The 10,509-nt window shown below is 47.5% G+C and overlaps 1 protein-coding gene across 1 annotated transcript in view; it reads left to right on the plus strand.

The window, feature by feature from the left end:
- GALNT4 (polypeptide N-acetylgalactosaminyltransferase 4) overlaps positions 1-6,472 on the plus strand; it is a 400,871-nt gene extending 394,399 nt beyond the window's left edge. Inside the window, exon 10 of the mRNA XM_029589958.1 lies at positions 5,758-6,472. Within this exon, the coding sequence (XP_029445818.1) occupies positions 5,758-5,889 (132 nt within the window). The 3' untranslated portion in view covers positions 5,890-6,472. The remainder of the gene's footprint in view (positions 1-5,757) is intronic.
- Positions 6,473-10,509: the final 4,037 nt, after the last annotated feature.

Here is a 10,509-nt window from a genome sequence, read left to right on the forward strand (position 1 = left end):
ACCCCCCTTTACGCCCCCCTCTTGGAGGTCGGGGTTTGCGCGGATGGGCACTATGAAAGTGCAGGAGGAGGGTTTTGTCCAGGATGTTTCGAGCTGGTTACCACGAGTTTTCCTCGGGACTGTAACCCTCCCAGGAAAGGAGGTATTCCCACCGGTGGCCCCTACTGCGGACGTCGAGGACTTCATGTACTTTGTAGGTCGTATCAGTCTCAGCCACCAATGGAGGTGGTTCAGGAGCCTTTCAGGAAGGCCAGGACAAGACCACTGGTTTTAGAAGTGATACGTGAAACGTATTGTGTATTCCCAGCATAGGAGGAAGCCGAAGCTGGTATGTAACTGGTCCAGTGCGTCAGGTGACCCAAAACGGTCCAATGTACCTTGGAGCGAATCTTTGAGAAGGTTTTTTGAGTCTGATATACCAAGTGCTCAAGCAGACTTTCTGGCTGGGACGAAATTCAGGGACCAAGCATCGGTGACTGTCAGCAGATCTCTTGGCCCGGGAAGCGGCTTGACGTAAGCGAAGTTTCGTCTGTTCCCATAAAGCCTTGAGGGCTCCGCAGTAGCCTGCGTCGCAGGAGAAGGTAATGATAATGGTATTGGTAATGGTGGTTGTGGTTGCTTCCCATAGATGATGGAGAATGGTGACGTGCCTGTAGCTGTGGCAATGTGGGAGTTGTGAGAAAACTCTGCCCAAGGAAGAAGTTCAGACCAATTGTCTTGGCGGTCATTGATGTAGGTGTGGAGAAAGGTCTTTAGGGAGCGATTCATTCGCTCAGCTTGTCCGTTGGCTTGAGGGTAGTAAGCGGTTGTTAGACTGATATTAATGCTGAATTTTCGGCAAATAGCATGCCGATATCTAGCAATGAATTGTGGACCTCTGTCAGAGACAAGGTCCTTGGGTAGACCATGTAGCCTAAAGATGTGTAGAAAGAATAGATGTGCCAGCTCAGGAGCAGATGGTAGCCCCAGCAGAGGGACGAAATGGGTCATTTTTTTTTGAAAATCGATCTATGGTTAACCATATAATGGTATGGCCCTTAGATGGAGGCAAGCCCACGATGAAATTCATAGACAGGTGGGTCCACGGTTCCTCAGGAGCTGGAAGTGGTTGAAGTAAACCCCAGGGTCGACCTATGGGGGTTTTTGTTGCGCACAAATGTTACAGGATTCGCTGTATGCCTTGGCATCAGAAACCATAGTGGGCCACCAGAAGAACAGCTGGAGCAGTGCCAAGGTTCGTGCTTGCCCTGGGTGGCCAGCAAACTTTGAATCATGCACCCACCGGAGGACTCTTTCTCAGACTCGTCAGGGCACAACAGTCTTCCCAGTAGGGACTGGGTGAGTAGCGGATAAGCAAATGTAAGCTGGATCTATGATATGGCCAGGTTCTTCTGGAGTATCTTCAGGCTCAAAAGAGCGTGATAGGGCATCTGCCCGTAGGTTTTTCTCAGCTGGACAGTAACGAAGCTCAAAGTTGAACCTGGAGAAGAATAATGCCCATTGGGCCTGACAGGCGTTGAGACGTTGGGCATGGCTCAGATGTTCCAGGTTCTTGTGGTCAGTGAATACGATGAATTTGTGTTGAGCGCCCTCTGACCATGGGTGCCACTCTTCAAGGGCTAGTTTGATGGCAAGTAACTCGCGATCTCCAATACTATAATTTTATTCCGCAGATGAGAACTTGCGAGAGTAAAATAATATGGGACTGTAGATCCAGAAGCAGTACATTGGCTAAGGACCGCCCCGGCCCCAATCACGGAGGCGTCCACTTCTACTTGAAGGGGCAGTTCGGGTCAGGGTGATGGAGACAAGACCCCACCTCAAAAGCTTCTTTAAGGCGGCGGAAGGCTGTGATGGCTTCCGGTGTTCAGTTTCGAGTGTCTTGGCCCTTGCGAATCAATGCATCACCTTGCACTTATTCACATTAAATTTCATCTGCAATTTGGATGCCCAATTTTCCAGTCTCACAAGGTCTTCCTGCAATTTATCACAATCTGTTTGCGATTTAACTACTCTGAACAATTTTGTGTCATCTGCAAATTTGATTATCTCACTCATCGTATTTCTTTCCAGATCATTTATAAATATATTGAAAAGTTAGGGTCCCAATACAGATCCCTGAGGCACTCCACTGTCCACTCCCTTCCACTGAGAAAATTGTCCATTTAATCCTACTCTCTGTTTCCTGTCTTTTAGCCAGTTTGCAATCCAAACTGGCTAACGTCCTCTTTCTTGGCATTATGGACCATTTTTTGTCATGCTCTTATTTGAACCTCTATAAATTATTCTGTTCAAAAGATTGAATATTCCTATGCTTGCAGTGGCAATAGTTAAACTCTGTAAGAAGGTGTAATATAACAGGGAGGAAGGGGTTTAAAAACTTTGAAAACTCTGAACCATATTGTGTAGATGCATTGAAGCTCTGCATATTGTTGAATTGTATATTGTTATTGGCTCAATAAAGACAAAATTTAAAAAAAATATATATTTGTTTGTCTTGCTTTCCTGGTAAACACACTGGGATGGTAATTTTCAGTCATTTCCACTGGTAAACTGGTGCTTTATCCACAGCAATGGCTGTCCCTGGGGACTTCTTCAGCCACCTCCTGCACCTAGTGAACCGTGGACACATACTGCTACGGACTTTATTGTTGACTTACCCGTTTCCAATGGAAACAGTAGTATCTGGGTCACGATAGACCGCTTTTCAAAGATGGCTCATTTTGTGGCCCTACCAGGATTATCTTCAGCTCCAGAACTAGCAAAGTTATTCATACAACACGTTTTTTGCCTCCATGGCCTGCCTAGACACATCCTCTCCGACCGAGGGGTTCAATTTACAGCAAAATTCTGGAGATCTTTATGCAAGAAATTTGACATCTCTCTAGATCTCACATCTGCATACTACCCGCAGGCCAATGGGCAGACAGAGAGGACAAACCATACATTAAAGCAGTTTCTCCGGGCATACATTAACTCCAGACAGAATGATTGGTCCGAGTTGCTCCCCTGGGCTGAATTTGCATTAAATTCTCATCAATCTGCTTCAACTAGATCTTTGCCCTTCCAAATTGTCTATGGGTGTCAACCTCTGCCAACTCTGCCTGTACCTTTATCGGTGTCGTCTCCTGCAGCACAGGCTTCGGTGCAAGAGCTGCACCAACTCTGGGAGCATACCAAACAACTCCTCCAAAAGGCTGGACTAAAGGCCAAAAGGTTCTACAATGCTCACCATCGAGCAACTCCGCCATACTTTGTCTCACTACTGGGGACAAAGTGTGGCTCAGTACCCGCTTCATCTGCTTAAAGCTGCCTTCCGCTCGATTTGCGCCCAGGTATATCGGGTCCTTTCCAATACTTCGCTGCCTGGGCCCAGTGACTTACAACCTTCAGTTACCCTCCACAATGCCTTCCACATCTCCCTCTTGAAGCCGCTCATCCTTTCGGAATTCTCGAAGAAGACACCTGAGCCCCAACCGCTTGCTGCAGAAGAGGACATCACCTACCAAGTGGAGGATATTCTGGATGTAAGGAAACGTGGAAAGCGCTGGGAGTATCTGATCTCATGGGAAGGATTCGGTCCTGAAGAGAATAGTTGGGAACCTGCTAGCAACATCCTCGACAAGGACTTGATCAGGCAATTCCACAGTTCTCACCCTAGGAAACCGAAACACCCGGGGAAGGGCCCTAAGAAGGGGGGTACTGTTACGCCCTTTGGTTGCAGACAGCTGCGACCACTCATGCTCACCTTTTTTTGCACTAACTTGTCTTCTGTTGGAAGAGTGGCGGCCTCTGCCAACCACTGCCGACCTGCCTGGCATTCCCGGGACGGCGTGGGCGCTGCCAACCGCCATCTTGTTCCAGGAATTATTTAGGTGCGCGCGCACGGGCCTCTCTTGTACACGTCATGGCGAGAACCTCGGGGGCGTCCCCGCCAGATGACGTCACCCTTCAGATGACGTCACCCTTCACTGTACTTAAGCTGACCGGCCCAATGCTCCTACGAGTTAGCAAGGAGTTCCTCATTGCTGAATTCTGCTCCACCTCCGGTTCCTGACTCTACCCTTGGCGTGAGACGCTCTGAGTACCTGCTTTTCGGGGGCTCCCCTGCATCTCTGGCTATCCGCTCCTCGGAGGGCCTTCCTGCCTTGGACTACCTCTGTCCTCCTTCTTGGGATCTCTCCAGGAACCTTATCTTGTGAGTATCTCACTTCTACGGACTTCACTTCTACCTAAAGCCTCATTGTGGGATTGTCTCCGGTGTACCCCATTGTCACGGGCCACTACCGTGTTTCCCCAGTGGGAGCCTTCTCCTGGGTTCCTGCACCTCGGACATTCTGTTCTACACTACTGCAAGACTTGGTGTACCCCGCTCCGTGGGCCACTACCAAATCTTCTCATCCAAGGCATCATCATCTACAGAGACTCTGGCGTATCCTGTACCGCGGGCCACTACCAGATCTCCTCATCAGAGGTATCATACTGGGCACACCACCTAGCTCAGAACTGTGCTTACACTTCCCGCCTCGCAGGCAGTGATCTTCTTTCCCCATAATAAAGACTCTATTACAGCTGTGTCTGATATGAACTAAGACCGCACCTGCTGGCAGTGAGGCCCACAGGGCTCCTCCCTGTGGGCGGAGACACCTCTCACCTCAGCCCAGGGTTCACAATTCTACAAGTTTATAACAGTTAAGTGCTATATTTCTGTTTTGCAAAGAATACAGAGTGGCTTTTTGCAGTTTCCATTCCAGTTTCTGTTTCCATATTTGTAATTTGTGGTCTTTCTGTACTTGGTGAAGGTCGATTCTATGTGTGTGACCGAGGTGAAGTATTTTACTAGCATGTAGGCATTTGTATCAATATTATTTGTTGGTTTTTTCTCAATAGGCCATGTATTGATGGTAAATTAGTGTTTTTTCATAAGGAGGGTATTGTACCTGGTAGGAGAGTGTTTATGTTGCAGCTAACACTGCAGTGTACAAATCAACTCTTCCTGTTAGATTTTTCATCAGAGGTATTCATAGTAAAATTGACATCAATAAAGAATTATAGTCCTTATAAGTAATGAAAAGTCTAACAAGAGTTGATATGTACACTGCAGTGCTAGCTGCAGTGTAAAAATCTATTCCTTTTCATCACTTACAAGGGCTATAATTCTTTACTGATGACAATTTTAATATGAATACCTCTGAATGTGTTTATAACAACACCCCCCCTAGACTCAACCCACCTCCCAAAAACCCACCCCGATTCAAAGTATTCCCCCCCCCCCCCCCTCCAGAGTGGTACATATATCTAGAGTATCAGACTGACCCTATCCAGAGGCTCTCTATCCCTCCCCTCCCTCCCTCCCCCCCCCCCCCCCACCCCCCCAGGCTCCTGTGCCTCATGAGCAATAGCAAAGTTACACAGGTAAAGTTTATGGGTTGCCTGAGTAAAATTTGTGGTTATGCATGTCGGACCCACCCCTGGAATACCTATGAGCTGCCACCTTTTCTGCCTACTTAGTCTGTGTGTGCATACATACATGTATGCACACACATACATGTATGCACACACATACATGTATGCACACCTTCCCAGCTTCTTAAAATGTACATTGCTTGCACGCAGCCCACATACGTGTGTATATGGCCATTTTTGTGCGAGCAACGCTTTTAAATCTACCTCTTATTTGTGGCTTTCTTGTTCAGGCTGTTACAAAATTACCTCCTAAAAAAATAGAATAACAGTGTGCATGTGTGTTTTCTGCAGGATGGAACTATTTACCATTATCATTCAAATATGTGCCTCAGCTCATACCGCACTTCTGATGGTCGGCCGGACGTACAGATGAAGGTTTGCAATGCAACAGACAAAAATCAGCTTTGGAAGTTTGAGAGATAGAATAGATACCAAAACCATTTATATGGACTGATCAGAAAAGAAAAAAATTCACTGACACCTGGTGTGAATTTTTCTTTCTGGCAAAGTTTTCCCCACTTGCCATGTTCAGGAGCCTTATCTAGCAGAATGAAGTATATGTAAATTGGTTGGGAAGCATCAGCTTTATGGAAGATTAAAGTGCCTGGTATTTTTTACAAGCTAGCAGTTGTGATATTTTATTTTGTAGAGCTTTGGTACATACTGTATATTTAGTATTGCAATCAAATCTTAAATTTTCTCTTCAGTTTAAACAAAGTTGGATATCCTCTTTTGCCAAATATGTTCACACCTGTATGTAGCTGATAATTAATCCTCAGTACTGTTGCTGTAGAGAGATTTCTGGAAAATCTGGTGAAGCATGAAAACGACAGATTAACTATATTTTTCATTTTGTCTATAACAGGTTTACAGGGGTTTGAGATTTTTATAAGCTACTGACTTAAGTAAAAGTGACTATTTTAAGAAACTGAATCTAAACTTGTATTAACATTTTCATATTTTAATTAATTTAAATTTGTTAAATAAAGCCAAGGGACTAAAGAATTTTGCTTAGTTCACTTGCATTTTTTTATAGGCCAACAGAGGTACTGATGCAGAGTCATGAGGGAAAAAGCACTTCTATAGCCAAATCTATAAGCAAAGCATGTCAAGCAGCACTGTCTGAAATTTCAAGAAGGCTCATCACCCAGTAAAAAAGTTGCTAGCAGTAACTTTTTTATGGGTTATCATAAGCTTGGGGATAACTGCTGTTAGGTTTTGGTATGGTTGTAAACCCTTAGTTGTGATGAGAGCTGACTCCACCCACAGGGAGGAGTCCTGTGGGAACTCACCATGATAGGCGTAGCCTCAGCAGAGAAGGCCACAGAGAATAATGAGTCTTTATTACACAGCAATGTAGGATCGATGCCCACAGCGTGGGAATGAAATGCTGCTTGGAGTGTGGATGTAACCAGTGATGATGTCCTTGGTAGTGGCCCGCGGAGTGGGGTATGCCGGAGGCTATGCCTCCCAATGATACCTCTAGATAGTAGATCCGGTAGTGGCCTGCGGAGCAGGGTATGCCGAGAATCTATGTAGATGGTGAAAGAGGCGTAGGAGGTTGCAGCTGAGTAGATGTAGAAATACACTCATAAGTGATAAAGGTATGCTGCGATGAGGCACGGTAGTACACTGTGGGGTACACCGGAGGTTCCGTCAGCAAAGGCAGGCAGTAGAGAAGTGTACTCACAAGGCTGATCAAGTCTGGGTTCCAAGTGGAAAGAAGGTATCTCCAAATAGGAAGGCCCTCTGAGGAGCGGATAGCCGGAATGTGGCAAGACCCCCGAGGAGCGGGTACCTCTAAGCGTTCAGTCAGGAACTCAGGAAATGTAGAGAAGCAAAGCGTCTCCGACGTAGTGGAATTCAGCAGGAAGGAAGTCCTTGCTAACTTGTAGTAAGTAAAGTCCAGTCAGCTTAAATATACTGGTGGGTGACGTCATGCGGAGGGGACGCCACCGAGGTTCCCGCCATGACGTGGATACGAGGGAGGCTGGTGTTCGCGTGCGCGCCTTAGGTAATCCCCGACTCAAGATGGTGGACAGGATTGCCCACGCTGTCCCGGGGACGCCATGGAGGTCAACGTTTGGAGGCAGAGGTTGCCATCTTTCCCAACATTGCTGGTGCAGGGAAAAAAGAGGTAAGCAGCAGAGGTTGCAGCCGTCTGCGACAGACGGGCACAAACAGTACCCCCTTCTTAGGGCCCCTCCCAGGGGGTTTCGGCTTCCTAGGATGAGTTAGATGAAATTGACGGATTAGCTCCTTGTCAAGTATGTTGTTGGCAGGCTCCCAACTATTTTCTTCCGGCCCATATCCTTCCCAGGATATGAGGTACTCCCAATGCTTTCCTCGCTTATGTACATCGAGAATGTCATCCACTTGGTATGTAATGTCCTCTTCGGCATCAAGAGGTTGCGGATCCAGGGTCTTCTTTGAAAACTCGGAGAGGATGAGAGGTTTTATTAGAGATACGTGGAATGTATTGTGTCTCTTTATGGAAGAGGGTAGTTGTAAGCTGTAAGTCAGAGGTCCCAGACGAAGGAGGATGGAAAAAGGCCCAATATAGCGTGAAGCAAATCACACATACTTTATCTCCCTGTTGGAATTGGGGTACTGCTCTGTGATGAGCGTCATAGCACTTCTTGGCCTGTTGTCCGGCTTTTTGTAGAACGACTTTGGTCTGGTTCCAAAGTTGATGGAGTTCCTCTCCTGAAGCTTGGGCTGCAGGAGATGTCACAATATTGGCAGTGGAGGTAATGGCTGACGGCCATACACTACTTGAAATGGTGAAGATCCAGTGGCAGCTGCAGGATGTGAATTTATAGTGAATTCGGCCCAGGGGAGCAATTCTGACCAGTCGCTTTGCCTGGAGTTGACGTATGAGCGGATGAATTGTTTAAGTGTTTGATTCATTCTTTCAGTCTGCCCAATTGATTGTGGATGGAATGCTGATGGTAGGTCCAGTGAGATGTCGAATTTCCGACACAGCACTCTCCAGAACTTGGCCGTGAACTGTACGCATCTATCCGACAGGATATGCTTTGGCATGCCATCCAGGCGAAATATATGCCATTTAAACAGTTTAACAAGTTCTGGGGCAGATGGTAGCCCGGGTACTGCCACGAAGTGCGCCATTTTTGAGAAGCGGTCCACTGTAACCCATATGGTGGTGTTTCCATTGGAAACTGGCAGATCGACGAAATCAGGCACGATGTGCATCCAAGGTTCGTCTGGGATAGGTAATGGCTGGAGAAGACCCCAAGGGCGTCCGGCCGGAGGCTTCTGTCTTGCGCAGGTGGCGCAAGATTCAATGTACACTTGTACGTCCGCCTTCAATGAAGGCCACCAATAATACCTTTGTAAGGTGGAAAGCATACGAGATTGTCCAGGGTGTCCGGCTAATCGGGAATCGTGAGCCCAATTAAGAAGCTTTTTTCTCAGGGTCCGTGGAACTACAGTCTTCCCAGCTGGAACGGAATGGGTAGCGGCCAAAATCACTTTTTCAGGATTGATGATATGCCAAGGTGCATCAGGGACATCTTCTGGAGTGAAGGAACGTGAGAGGGCATCTGCACGGGTGTTCTTGTCAACAGGACGATACTTGAGCAGAAAATCAAATCGGTTAAAAAACAAGGACCAACGAGCTTGACGATGATTTGGTCGCTGCTCATTAGCAAATATTCTAGGTTTTTGTGGTCTGTGTATACAGTTATCTAGTGTTGTGCCCCTCAAGCCAAGGGCGCCATTCTTCAAAGGCTAATTTGATAGCCAACAGCTCTTTGTCTCCAATACCATAATTTCTCTCGGCGGGAGAAAAACAGCGGTAAAAAAAAAAAACCAAGGGTACAGAGTATAGGTATCACTGTTCTGGCTCAGCATGGCTCCAACTCCAACATCAGAGGCATCAACTTTGACTATGAACGGTCGTCGAGGGTCTGGATGATGAATACATGGCTTTTTGAGAAAAGCTTCTTTGAGAGTTTAGAAGGCAGCGATAGCTTCTGGAGACCACTGTTTGGGGTTAGCTCCCTTCTTCAACATGGCAGTAAGCGGTGCAGTCAAGACAGAGTAGTTGCGGATGAATGAGCGATAATAATTGGTAAAGTTGAGAAATCAGCGGAGTGCTTTAAGACCAGTGGGTTGAGGCCAGTCTTGTATGCTTTTAGTCTTCTGAGGGTCCATTTCAAAGCTGTTGTGCCCGTTGGTCGCAGACGGCTGCGACTTCTGTTGCTAACCTCCTTTTTCTCTTCAGCTCCAATTCTGGCGAAGATGGCCACCTCTGCCTCTACACGCCGACCTCCCTGGCGTTTCTGGGACTGCGTGGGCGATCCCGGTCACCATCTTGAATCAGGTGCAACCTAGGGCACACGCGCGCCTGCCCTCCTCTTATCCACATCATGGTGGGCATCCCTTCCGCATGACGTCCCCTGCCTTCATGTACTTAACCCTTCCGGATCTTCCTACCTATGTGTTAGCAAGGACTTCCTTCCTGCTGAATTCCACTACTTCGGAGACGCTTCCCTACTTTCCTGTGTTCCAGTCTGAGCGCCTCAGGTACCCATTCCTCAGGGGCCTTGCTGCGCTCAGGGCTATCCGCTCCTCGGAGAGCCTTCCACTGAGAGTCTCACCTATTTTAGCCTAAGTGAGTACCCCTCGCTTCTACTACTGACGGAACCTCCAGTGCTCCCCGTGCCTCAGGTCTCCACTGTGACTAAGTAGACTACCTTCTACACATTGGAATGAGTACCGAGACCTGCACTACTCCTCTCTTCATCAGTGTGGATCCTCGGGTTACCCTGCGCTGTGGGCCACTACCGGATCTATGCAACGCTGTGCCAACTACAAGTGCCATCCTCCGGCCTACCCCGCACTGCGAGCTACTACCAAAACTACTTTGCACACAATTCATCTGGAGGAAGTATTCCCCGGGTTACCCCGCACTGCGGGCCACTACCCATCTCTGAGTCATTCCACTCCGGACTGTGTCTCTTTACCCGATCCTCGGATTCATCTTCTCATTGCTGTGTAATAAAACCTCACTGCTTC

This window comes from Rhinatrema bivittatum, chromosome 2 (genome assembly GCF_901001135.1).
Source record: "Rhinatrema bivittatum chromosome 2, aRhiBiv1.1, whole genome shotgun sequence".
Lineage (NCBI taxonomy): Eukaryota > Metazoa > Chordata > Amphibia > Gymnophiona > Rhinatrematidae > Rhinatrema > Rhinatrema bivittatum.